General features: G+C 42.3%; 1 protein-coding gene across 1 annotated transcript; it reads left to right on the forward strand.

Moving 5' to 3' along the window:
- The first annotated feature begins 1,968 nt into the window (after window positions 1-1,968).
- acvrl1 (activin A receptor like type 1) lies at window positions 1,969-12,456 on the forward strand. Its single transcript, XM_008281231.1, has 10 exons — window positions 1,969-2,457; window positions 6,657-6,728; window positions 7,812-8,048; window positions 8,310-8,515; window positions 8,612-8,711; window positions 8,808-8,954; window positions 9,072-9,347; window positions 9,508-9,705; window positions 10,484-10,614; window positions 11,405-12,456. The coding sequence occupies exons 2-10, from the start codon at window positions 6,659-6,661 to the stop codon at window positions 11,546-11,548; spliced, it is 1,509 nt and encodes a 502-aa protein (XP_008279453.1). The 5' UTR covers window positions 1,969-2,457; window positions 6,657-6,658; the 3' UTR covers window positions 11,549-12,456.
- Window positions 12,457-13,150: the final 694 nt, after the last annotated feature.

Consider the following 13,150-nt stretch of genomic DNA (forward strand, 5'->3'; position numbering starts at 1 on the left):
GAATTCTGATCGTGATTCAGATCGTGCAGCAGAACTTTGTTTTTCCTCTTTCCTTTCAATTCTTTCCTGTCCTTGTATATAACCTTGTGTATAAAGTGGTTCAAACTAGCTGCTACAAAAATATCATGCTGCTGACATGCTGATGCTTCACCATTAATAATCTAATGTCATAATATATTAGTCAGAAGGACGAAACCAAGACTTATACTTTAATACTTCAACTGCATGTTGCTGCTTATACTTGTGCACTTTTGCGTAAGTATGTTTCTTCAAACAGAATCTTTACTGCTGTATGGTCCGTTGTTTTGCCGTACATTGCCAATAGTCATAGCCAGAACATTCTGCAGAACAAAATGGCAAATTTGAAAAATAATTTAAAAAAATCTGGCAGGACTGCCTTACTACACGATTCAAATCCTCTGCAAAACTTGAAATTTTCAGTGTGGTTACTAGACCAGAAGTTGTTGCAGCCAGTGGCAGGCCTATACCAACAGTTTGCGAGGTGTGTCAGAAAAGTTTCAGGACTGGTGTCACAAAAGCTCCGTCGTCACGGCCATCTTGATGTCGTCCACATCCTCAAAATGGTGTTTTGAAGACGTGGATGAAAACGGGTCTCCTTGGTGACCCCCTTGAGCTTGGGGAAGAGGAAAAAATCCCAAAAAGCCAGGTGGGGTGAGTTGGGAGGTTGTTCCAGCATGAAGATGTTCTTCTCAGCCAGGATGCTCAGGGCATTGTGAGCAGGCGCGTTGTCATGGTGAAGCAGCCACAACTTGTCCTGCCACAACTCTCACCTCTTCTCGCGCACTGAACAACACCGTGGGATCTCTTTGCTGGTTGATCATCTGAAGGGGAAAACTCCTGGTTTGTAGTTCCATCCATCCATCCATCTTCTCCCGCTTATCCGGAGTCGGGTCGCGGAGGCAGCAGCCTTAGCAAAGCCGCCCAGACTTCCCGATCCACATACACCTCCCCCAGCTCTTCCTGGGGGACCCCTAGGCGCTCCCAGGCCGGCTGGGAGACATAGTCCCTCCAGCGTGTCCTGGGTCTTCCCCGAGGTCTCACCACCCGCAGAGGGAGTCATAGGGGTCGGGTGCAGAGAAGACTGGGTGGTGGTCGAGGGGGGCTGCCTCGACGGCCTGGTCCGAATACACAGCCTCTGGTTTGTAGTTTGGTTTTGAAATATATCTTTTGTGACCTTGTCCTGGAACTTTTCTGTCAAACCTCATACATCCAGTCAGATGATGATGTCATAACAGAGGCAGAGAGAGTCTTCTTCCTGAAGAGGGGCGAGGACAGCAGCATCTCTTCTGTATTTGGGGCTACAGATGCTGAAACTACCTCATGTTTTGAACTGATCTTGGGTTATTGCAATACTTTCATTAATGTGTTGAAAAAGTGATTACAACATGGGATCTTTAAAGGGAATCTGATATGTCAGTGTTGTGTTGATGTCTTGTTTATACTGCCCTCTAGTGGGCATGTAATGAACATTTTTCCAAAGAAGATTTCATAACTTTTTGCAGAAAGAAAAACCATAAGAACATGTTAGACACAAATACAACCAAAATGTGTTCAAAAATAAAACATCCACCAGAATTTAAATCCATATAGAAGAATGGCATAATAGCTGGATGAAAAAATAATAATACATAGATGCTTGGAAGCTCTTTCTGTTTTTTTTTTTAACTTGTAGAAGCATTATTGTTTGTCAGTGGGGTCTTTGAAGCACATTCCTGTCCGTGCAGCGCAGACAGCAGTCCACAGGGGAAAAGGAAAATGAGAGGTTTAAGCAAGCAACAGGAAAACCGCTATGAGAACACATTCCAGGCCGGGCAGAGCCTGTCCGGGACAATAAGGGGTGGGGACAAGACTCTACACTATTTTAAAAAATCTTGCAATCTCGCCTTTAAATCACAAACATAGACAACCCACGAGTGTTCTCGCTTGACGGGGAATGGGAGGGAGGGGGGGGCTGAGAGTTGTCAACGCGGAAGGAGGCTGGATCCTGGTTCTGTTCGTCGGTTTATCAGCGCTGATTTGGACCCAGATGAGATAGGCTCCGGTCGGCCGTGTGTGTGTGTGTGTGTGTGTGTGAGCCAGGACTCGTGCAGCTGCCAGTCATAACTCATTAGTACTTATTCCGCGGTTTTCACGGCTGTTTTGGAAAAAAAGGTTTGATTTGTGGATCACACGAGAAGAGAAAAAGAAAAAGAGCCGAACTTCTTTCCTCCTCCACAGAAACGCGGATTCGTCGAAGCAGGAAAGGATGTGAAGTGTGTGTCTGGATGAAACAGCTGCAAAGAGGACAAGAAGCGAGTTGCTGCTTTCTAAAAATGAAACCTTTTTTTAAACTTTTTATTTGAAATAACTTTGCCTACGAAGGAGTAGCTGGTGTGATATGCGGCATTTGGATCTGTCAAGTTAAAAAACAAAAAAAGGCGGAGAAGCAGAAAACAGGTAAAACTTTTTTCTTTTAATTTTCTTTCTTTCTTTCTTTTTAAATATCTTTCTGCTGGTTTTGTTCAGATCCTTCACATTTAAGCTGTTGGACAGTAAAGTTGCCATCCTGCTGCACACACACGTGTCTCCAGGTGTGAACAGGTGTCAGGTCCAACACGAGTTAACAGCACTGAACAAACATTTTAAGATTTTATGCAGATCTTCTTTCACACCATCTCATTTAATAAATACAACACAGTGCTGTTTTCTAATTCATATGATCACCCATGTGACATTTATTGAGCCTACAAACTACCAATCAGTGTGAAATAATACATTGATCTCCATATCAGCCCACTAGTTTGTGGTCCATTGCATTTCAGAGGCAATTATTGAAGTCCATTACTTTTTACTTCCCTTGGTTAATGTGTCCTGAGGTATGTTGTTATCCTATTTTCTAACTAATATACTTCCAGTATTGCTCAGGCTACAATTGCAAGTTACCTTTAACTTTAGGATTTTACATAAGACACGAATAATCATCCAGCAAATCTGATTTTTGACAATTGAAACAACCCAAAAGTAGCTTAAAATGGCTCCCCATCATTTAACTGTTGCCAAATTGTTCATTTACATTCGTAATGATGCTGAAATTATATAACCGTATGACACTGACAGGTGTCATTCAGCTTTGTTTCAGCATTTGATGATGATATATTTTGTTTTTTTCATTGGCGTATGGCTATTTTTACTCAAACAGGATCTGAATACTTCTTTAACCGCTAACTTCTGCTTCTGAAGGAGATCCTACCGTGAGAATATGTTGGGGTTAAAAGTTCTCTCATCTTAAAAGGTGTAAAAAATCTACATCTTATATGCAAATGTAAACCCTGGTTTCACAGTTTGTACTGGCACGTCGCTTATCACACACACACGTGGGAAGACGTTTGACCTTTTTGCCTGCAGGTCATAGTGGAAGTCACATGGGGTTCTTCAAGATGGGTGCTGTTGTTGGTAGAAGGTGTGCGCCACCCATAATCATACCTAAACCTCACTTATTTGTGTATTTCCTCTTATTCTTTCTTTCTGGAAGCAGTTTGTTTGCACAGCATGTCTGAGAAACCGTATATTTGTCTTTTCCCTTCCCAGACAACTTCTATTGTAGTTATGCATGTGAGCACGCAGGCAACAACTGAGCCATAAACCCTGCTAAGCCTATCTTTGTCTGGGAAATGAAGATTCAGTCTGTCGCCATAGCTAGGAGACAGTTGCATTCACTGGCGAGCAGATTCAAAAGTTTTCACCACTGACAAGTCATCAAAACGCGTGACGTTGGCATTTAAACCACATTATAGACGCTTTTACGGTAACGCTGCTTAAAGTTGCTTTACGGAGACGGAGTTAAAAAGGCTTTTTTGGTGCAATGAGGCCCAGCGGAGGGGCTGCCGGAGACCGCTGTGCTGCGCCGTGCCCCCACAATCCACCACTGTAACCACACAGTCATCCAGATGGAATGAGAGATCTGCCTCCCCGAGTCGAAGCTCTGTAGATGAGAGGAAGAGATGGCAATGGATCTTTTCCCCTTGAGTCACGTGGGTGTAGCTTTGGACAGAATGGAGACAAACAGGAGAGAGGAAGTCTGTCGGACTATAAAGTCAGGCTTCCTACGATGGAGGATGTGATTGCTGCTCTCTCGTATGTCACAAACCTTGCGGATGATAAAAATGATAGCTTAGAGACACACTCGTGCCGCTCCGCTGAGAATAAGTAAATTCTGTGGGTGGAGATGTGTTTATGCTATTCTTCCTCTGGACCCACAGATTTATCACCATTGACATGCACTCAGCACGAACGAGGAAGTGTTTCTTTTTTGCTGTTTGCTGTAAAATATGGCTTGTGGTTTTTGCGTTTTACAATTCAACACAGACGGTTGAGCTGTGACCCCAGATAAGGGAGTTCTGAGAGATGTCACATTTGATTTGACACTAAGATAAACACAGGAAACTCTGTTCATAGCGTGATCTCGCGTGCCTGTTGTGGTGTTTTCTAAGTAAATGCATATTAAAGATGAAGACATTTTAATTTATAAAATCTGTAAGTACACAAATATTCATATTGGGCAGCTTTCCTCATCTGGTTTCTCTTCTAGTGCATTTGACTTGATGGAGTGACAAAGGTAATGGGTGGTAATGCTTCCTGTGGCTTGTACTTAAATATATCTGGCGAGATGCATCAAAACTAAAGGAGGATATCCGTAGTTTTGTGCTGACGTCTGCAAGCTGCACCGCCAGATGTTTGCAGTTTGAGGGGTTATTTGCAGTGAAAGATGTAGGGTTGGATAACTGTTCCTATAAGAACAGTTTACAGTGTTCCAAAGCAGATTTCTACGTACATGACTTATAATATTTTTGTGCCAATCTGTTTATTAAGCAGACTGGTCAAACAGGTAAACACGATTCAAAATGCAGTGTGAGATTATTGATGTTGTAGTGACTTTGGAACAAAGTAAGTAGCATTCATAGGATTAGAGATTTACCAAAAGAAATAAAATTGCATCAGAATCTGATTGAATTTTCCAAGTTAAAACTGATTCATTATTTAGTTTGCAAGTTGTAGGAACAGACTGTCTCACTGTTTTTTTCTTCTTCTTCTTCCCTGAACTAGAGGTGTGAAGTATTGTCTAACTGCATGACTCGCTGATGATTCAGCTCAGTGCTCTTTAATTTCTTTTCTTTTTTTTCTAAATTAGATTTGTGAATTAGGTTTCGGCTCAGTATCTTATTGCAAAAATCCACGAAATGAAAATGTGCAGTAATGTGAGTCAGACTATTCTTTATGCAGCAAAACAACCTGACAAGCATATTTAACTGTACTGTGAAAATAAAAATGAAAAATGTAAATGTTGCTCCTACAAATGCCAGAGCAAAGCAGCATTAACTGCTTTCAGTTCAGTTTGATTCAGTGAAATTATAATTTTATATTAATACTGAGGCCAGAGTAATTACTTACTTTTATTTTCAGAGGGATGCAGTTGCAGGAAACTGCTATTACTTAACAAATCCAAGGAACAATGATCACGCCCTTAGTGTATTATTTAGGTTTTCTTGGATTTATTGAATCACTCGTCTTTCTGTGGAAAAGGTCAAGAAGAAAAAGTAAGAAGGAGTCCCTGCTTTCCACTGCGCTGCCACAAGGGCTGTAACTAAAAGATCATCATTATTATTAACCTGAAGATTATTTATGGGATGAATGAATGAATTATTTAATCTACGCCTGCGTAGGGACAGTCTGTGACGTGCAACAACACTGTTTGATGACAATATGTGATGAATAACTGTGAGGATACGTCTGTATTCCATATGAGTACCCAACCACATAAAAAGAACATTCATTTTTAAAAAAACATTATAAACATAGGAGATGAAGGTTTGATTTCCCATGCTCTGTTTAAAATATCTTCATCTAAACTCAACAAAAACTTCCCTTGAGATTTCCCTCTCTTCCTCCTCCGCCATCGTGCGGGCTAACCTCGTCAGTCGCATCCAAATTCACACCAGTTAATCTAATGTAACGTGTCTAAGCTCACCTGGATGTCAGGTTAGTCGTCTAGAGTGCGCTTTTGCAGCCAGAAAAAGGCCGGCTTGTGCATGCCGGCCCTCTTACTTGCGTGACTCTCGGCAGCGCAGCACCAAACAATGAGCAGACCTGAGTCTCGCCAGCCAGCCGGGTGGGGCCGCTCAATGGCAGGAAGCATAGCCATCAATATTTACTCTGCAAGCAGGGTAGTCGAGGAGTCGACAGGCCTGGAGCCTGGCTAGCACAGCGCCACGCACAGTCTCGGCACACATACACAAACACTCTGGAGTGCTGTTACAGCCTGCTTCCCCCAAAAGCCCCCTTTTTCCCACCCAATGCAATTACAACACAGGCAGACAGGCTGGGCCCTCCGACTGTTGTTTTTGACCTCATAGCTTCCTCTGCCTCCTCAGAGTCCGGACTTCAGCCGCTATTCGAGTCCTCACAGACACTACTATTAAGTTACCATCTGTAAATTTCATTCAACTGTCAGGGAAGTTGGCTGTATTTTCCGTAACCCCTCAGATTACATTTCTGTGTTTTCATTATGACAATGCCGAATAAAGAAAGAACCCCATTTGTATGATCATCACCTGATTATGTTTTAGTGTTGATAATTATTTTTTGGCCCTGTTTCACAGAGATGGAAAGCTCTGCTCTGCTCACAGTGGTGCTCGCTGGAGTTTTCCTGTGGATTTCTGCAATCCATGCAGGTGAGTTAATGGGCAGGGCTGGAAAACGTTCACTGTTGTAAGGAACAATCACTTTGTTTCGGTCAATTAAAGCTCCGTTTGAGCGTATCGTTCACACTGGCACTGAATCAGACGGTTCTGATGTGAACTACTCACTAATGCTTCAGAAGCCACAGAGGATGTAACTTTTAGGCTTTTTTTTTTTTTGGATCTCCTGTTTGTATATAAACTGGACAGTTCAGTTCTCACCAACACAAGTAGCTGTTTCCAGCAAACAAGTTCAGACAAGAAGGGTGTATACCGCCTGTCTGACATGAAAAGGCAGAGTAAATGAGCAGGAAGTGGGGATTGTCGAATATCAGTTCAAGAGTTGGCGGATCATCGTCTGTCTGCCTCTTATTTGTCAAAAACTGTTCAAAGGAGGAGTTTGTGATTCTGGAGAAAGATTGTTGATATATAGCTCGTTAGCATGTTTTAATAGTTGGCATATGCTGGATTTTTTTTCAGTCAACTAAATTAGGATCTAATAGTCTTCCTTTAAGGTAGCTTTAACTGCCTTAATAGGTAATCCATTTTTCTTTAAATGCTAGCTTTTTTAAAATGTTCTGTCTGCATTGTAATCGGACAAATAAAATCTTTGGTACGGTGTTGCAGAGGCATGTGAGATGGCGTTTAGCGTTTACGAAAAGTGCTATAATCGCCGTGAACACCACAGCTCTTCATTTAGTTATGCAGACATTTTATTTTCTGTTTCATTTTTCTGTTACTCTCATTCAGCGCCACCATGTTCTTTATGATTTTCAAACCAGAAGTGTCTCTCCTGGTGAACCACACAGCCTCAATGTGGTGTCTTGTGGCTGCCAGGAAATTGAATTAACATATTTCTCTTTCTGTTACGAGGATTTCCCCTCAAGGAAACCAAGTAGACTTTATCATTATCTTTATATTTTTAAAAAAAAGGTTAGGTAAAGGTGTTGGGCCGTGCTTTCCCAAACTTTCTTATTGACTGGCTCGGCTGTTTAAAACCAGCTAGTTTCGTGTCTGAGTTGCACTTTTGGGTAGCTTCCTTTCAATGCTGTTTTTGTGTGTTTTCTTGTGCTTCAGTCACCAATGATAACGGGGAGCTGCTGTGTACATGTGAGAACAACAAAGGCACATGTGAGAATGGAACTTGCAGAGGAGACTACTGCTTCTACACCTGGGTGCACGGCAGAGAGGAGTGGGGATGTTTCACTAAAGTTAACTCCAGAGAGCAGTGCTCGACCTCCTTTGAGCGCTTCTATGTCTACTGCTGTCTAGGGGAGAAGTGCAACAGATTCGCCACGCCGCCTCCTAACATTAGTCAGTATCCAAATCTATTGCTTTACAATATTTGAGCATCACATGCATGAAAGACAAAGAATCAGGGCCTCATAGTTTGTACTTTGTGCAATCCCACAACTAAGTGCTGATCTTGTATTCTTACAGGCCTTTAGTTTCCCTCTAGATAGGAACTGGTTCCCCCTTGTGGTCAGTTTGGATTGATGCTGCGCTAAATGTTGCATATTTTTACCTTTTAATCACAAAGAATGCCTGAACTGAATGTTTGTGTGCATCCACAAGGGGGGCCGACGACAGCACCTCCAGCACCCCCTCGTCCAGAGGTGGTGTGGGTCACTGTGTCTTTGCTGCTCTTATTCTTGATCTGCGGTGTGTCTGGTCTGGTGCTATACCTGCGTTTCCGACGTGGGACTTGCAGACCGAAAGACGCCGAAGACCATGATGTTGCTATGCTCAAAGTCCCCAGTGGAGACGACCCCACATATGGCGTAAGAGTTGTCTGATACGACATGAAACACTGCCAAAAGATGTTTTTGAGTTCTTTTCAACTGACTTTATGTTTGTGTCTGTGTCTCTTTCTTTAGGAAATATTTGACGAGTTTTGTACTTCAGGAAGTGGTACAGGGCTTCCATATCTGGTCCAAAGGACGATGGCCAGACAAATCTCACTTGCAGAGTGTGTCGGTTAGTCTCCAGTCTCACCATCGCTTCTCTTCTTTGCATTTTTTATTTTTTTTTTCAATTCTTTGCTGTTGTGTAATTTTGTCACTCTGTTTCCAGGTAAAGGCAGATATGGAGAGGTGTGGAGAGGAACGTGGATGGGGGAGAGTGTAGCTGTCAAGATTTTCTCCTCCAGAGACGAGCAGTCCTGGTTCAGAGAAACAGAGATCTATAATACTGTACAGCTGCGACACGACAACATACTGGGTATGGCAACGGATTACAGTTCCAAAGAGATTGTTCTTGTGGTGTACTTCCTGCACAGAGGAAGATGTCATTTTGAAAACTGTCTGACACAAAACATCTTCTATTCTGGGTTTTTAGGTTTCATAGCCTCTGACATGACATCCAAGAACTCCAGCACCCAGCTGTGGCTCGTCACCCACTTTCACGAGCTGGGCTCGCTGTACGATTTCCTGCAGTACAGCAGCTTGGAGCCAGAGAGCTGCCTGAGGATGTGCCTGTCTGTGGCCTGTGGCCTGGTCCACCTCCACACCGAGATTGTCAGCTCCCAAGAAAAGCCAGCAATCGCCCACAGAGACCTGAAAAGCCGAAACATCCTGGTAAAGCGGAACGGGCAGTGCTGTATCGCTGATCTAGGTGAGGGTTACACTGAAGCAGTGAATCACAAAGAATCCACCAGACCTGTAGCTGTGTCTTTTTCCAACTTTTGCTGACGGTTTATGATTAATGTGTTGAGACAAAAACAGCTATTTCATGCTAATATTACTAGTTTTGCATCATTGCTCTGTGCCCACAGGTCTGGCTGTGATACACTCTCAGTCCCACGACTACCTGGATGTGGGCAACAACCCTCGAGTGGGGACCAAGCGCTACATGGCCCCCGAGGTGCTGGATGAGACTATTCGTGTGGACATCTTTGAGTCCTATAAGCAAACTGACATCTGGGCTTTGGGTCTGGTCTTCTGGGAAATCTCCCGCAGGACCATTGTCAACGGTAAGGAGACAGTAATCTATTAAAAGTTGTGCCTTTGCGGTCATTTGTAGAGCATTTTGATTTTTTTTTTATTTATTTTTTGTGTATTAAGTGTATTAAATCAAACCATGTTGAGAATGTGTTTCCTCTGTTGTGTGTTTGGTAGACGACATTTAAGAAGCAGTTAGTCTCCCGTCTCTCAGCAGTCCACTGTTTTTCTACTCTCCGTCTGTCTCTGCTATCCTCTCTCATGATTAGCACCACAGTAATTATAAACAGTCTTATCTGGTGTCAGCACTCACTTGTACATAGTCCAGATGCTCGTACTCACAATTTGTAGATTCAAGTACACATTCATGCACGCGCACACACACACAAACGCGTGCAAATGGGCACACATTCATAACTTTGTGTGTATGTGCTCCGAGGCTCACTCAGCGGGACTTCCACATTTCCATCCCGGCGTAGTCACCAGGGATTTGATATCTTTCCCCGCTCTCTTGTTTAGTCAAACATACTTTACAAAACTCCCACTGCACCCTATCTCAATCTCCAAGTATGCTATTTCAGGCCTTGTATGAAGGGAAATGTATGTTCTGGAAATGTATGAGGCGATAAAACCACTAGGAGTAGTTTACTTCATCTATTCATGAGATTTTGAATTTGATAACTGGAATGTATCTGGCAGTGTTTGACATTACAAGGTATTTTCCTACAATAAAGATTGTTATTTAGGAGTTTTTCCTAAAATGCAGTGGCTTGATTTTTGTGTGCTTTTTTTTATTTTCTATTTTTCTAGGGATTGTGGAAGAGTACCGTCCTCCCTTCTTTGACGTGGTGCCCTCAGATCCCAGCTTTGAGGAGATGAAGAAGGTGGTGTGTGTGGACCAGCAGAAGCCCAGTCTGCACAACAGACTCCACTCCCACCCTGTAAGTCATCTGATGACACACAAACACAATTACTTTTGTCACATCTCAACACATACTATCACTTCTCACCTTTGGCAGCCACATGTTCCCAATATCCCACGGATTTCCATAAAACAGATTCTGTACGGCGTCCTTGATGAATCTTCTTGTAAATTAATCATGTCGTGATATTTATTAGTGCTGGTTTTGAATTTAATGATTCTTGAAAGATTTTCTCATTAGTTTCTGTCAGTAAAAACGTCAAAACATAAGAAAACTAGGAATTAGTCGGTAACAATTCTATTATCAGCCAGATGGATTGGTAAATGGTAAATGGTCTGCACTTATATAGTGCTTTTCTACCTTTGCGGCACTCAAAGCGCTTTACAATGTTTCTCATTCACCTATTCACACACACATTCACACACCAATGGTGACAGAGCTGCCATGCAAGGCGCTAATCTGCCATTGGGAGCCATTTGGGGTTCAGTGTCTTGCCCAAGGACACTTCGGCATGTGGGGGGAACCGGGGATCGAACCGCCAACCATCAGCTCTACCACCTGAGCCACAGCCGCCCCGATTGAACATTTTTCTGCTGTTGACATAATTTGTTTTGTATAACAATGCTCTCAACTGCAACTTGAAACAGATTCTGGCAATTATATTCTCTCAAATCTCATCACTTCTTCTAACCCTTGGCAGCCACATATTCCTAATACCACACAGGAACACAACACTGCTGCGAAGACCAGATGCTATTTTACATTTACACTTTTTTTTCTCTCCCTCCCCGTGTGTGTGTGTGTGCAGATCCTTACAGCCATTGTAAAGCTCATGAAGGAGTGCTGGTACCAGAACCCCTCGGCCCGCCTCACGGCCTTACGGGTGAGGAAGACTCTTTCCAAACTGGACCACGACGACTTCAGCATTGAGAAGCTCAAGCAGGACGTCTAGACTGGAGCGCCGGGATGAAACGGGGCCACAAGATTGAAAACACCCAAAGGGATTTGGCACCACATTCCAGCAGCACGACGAGGTGCATATCATTAGCATATTTTGAGCCAATGACTCACACAGTAACCACATTATATTAAAGCCATATGACTCTGAGCAGGAGCGTCTAGACTACATTGGCCCCCCCACGGCTATACTTTTTTTATGTATGCTAATTTTTAGCTGCCATGTTTCTGGCGCCTCTAAGCAAGAGGTTCCAAAAAGGTGTTTTTCTTGTTGTTGTGTTCAGCTAATAAACGTTTAGATCGGACATTACTACAGCAGAGTAATTATCACAGTTCTTATAGGTAGTTTTTCACCACACATGGGCACATCTGGTTCTCTTTTAGTGGATTTTATTTTTTTAATTTTTTCCCCATTGTTGCGACAGAATGGAAAATTTTAGCATAGCACAATTACTCCTCCTATCAAGAGGAGTAATGATACAGAGTATGATGTATGGATTTTTCCCATAATGACCAAAGCCACTAACAACCACAGCAAGCATGAAGAATGGTTGTCTTTATTTTAAAATACAGGAAACATAACGAAGCACATTACTTGCTCTGTAAGCACATTTAACTTAAGTAAAATGTATTATTTGCACATAGTTTGAGTTTATTTAGTTGTACATATTTTGTATCACCATTGGGTTTATTGTAAATATGTTTCAAAAGGGGGGTTATTTTCTATTCAAAAATGAGATGTTTTGTATACTTTTTTTTAAATCACACAGCTATTTCAGATTTTTTTTTACATTTCGGTTGGTCAGAAATGTACCATCACATTCACTATGGACAGTAAAGGAATTCACAAACAGACATGTAATGTTGTATATCTTTAATAAAGGATTGTATTTTTGAAATGTTTGTGCCATGTTCTGTAGCAGTAATATTTGCAATCCTCTCTCTGACCAGTAGAGGTCATCAGATAACAGACAAACAAGGATCCTTGTAGCTACAGTAGCGCCACTTCCCAGGAGAGATTTACCCTGTGATCGTTTTCCAGTTGTCTATTCATTTGCGCTGCATCATCTTAAAATCATTAACAAATAAAAGTAATTCTTCATCAGATAAGTAGGGGGTTTATTTTACACAACCTATATATAAATATTATATTTGAACATCTATACCATCTTGTTTGCTTTCTGCAAGAAATGCAACATTCAGTAAGATCTTCATGTGGAATTTCACATACTGAGATGCTAAACTAGAAAACATAAAGAGCAGAATTTAAAACAAACCTGACTGACTGGGGACATGAAGGATTACACATTTAAACAGTTGTTCCAAATGCATTTGCTTGCTTAATGTAATATTCTAGGCACCTTCCATCCATCCATTATCTATACACCGTTTAATCCTCACTAGGGTCGTGGGGGGCAGGAGCCTATCCCAGCTGACTCAAGGTGAAGGCAGGGGACACCCTGGACAGGTCTATACAAAAAAACAGACAACCAAGCACACTCACATTCACACCTACGGACTATTTAGAACAGGGGTGTCGACATCCGGTCCTCGAGGGCCGCAATCCTGCATGTTTTAGATGTTTCCCTCTTCCAAC

The sequence above is a fragment of the Stegastes partitus genome, unplaced genomic scaffold, assembly GCF_000690725.1.
Source record: "Stegastes partitus isolate 25-593 unplaced genomic scaffold, Stegastes_partitus-1.0.2 Scaffold227, whole genome shotgun sequence".
Lineage (NCBI taxonomy): Eukaryota > Metazoa > Chordata > Actinopteri > Pomacentridae > Stegastes > Stegastes partitus.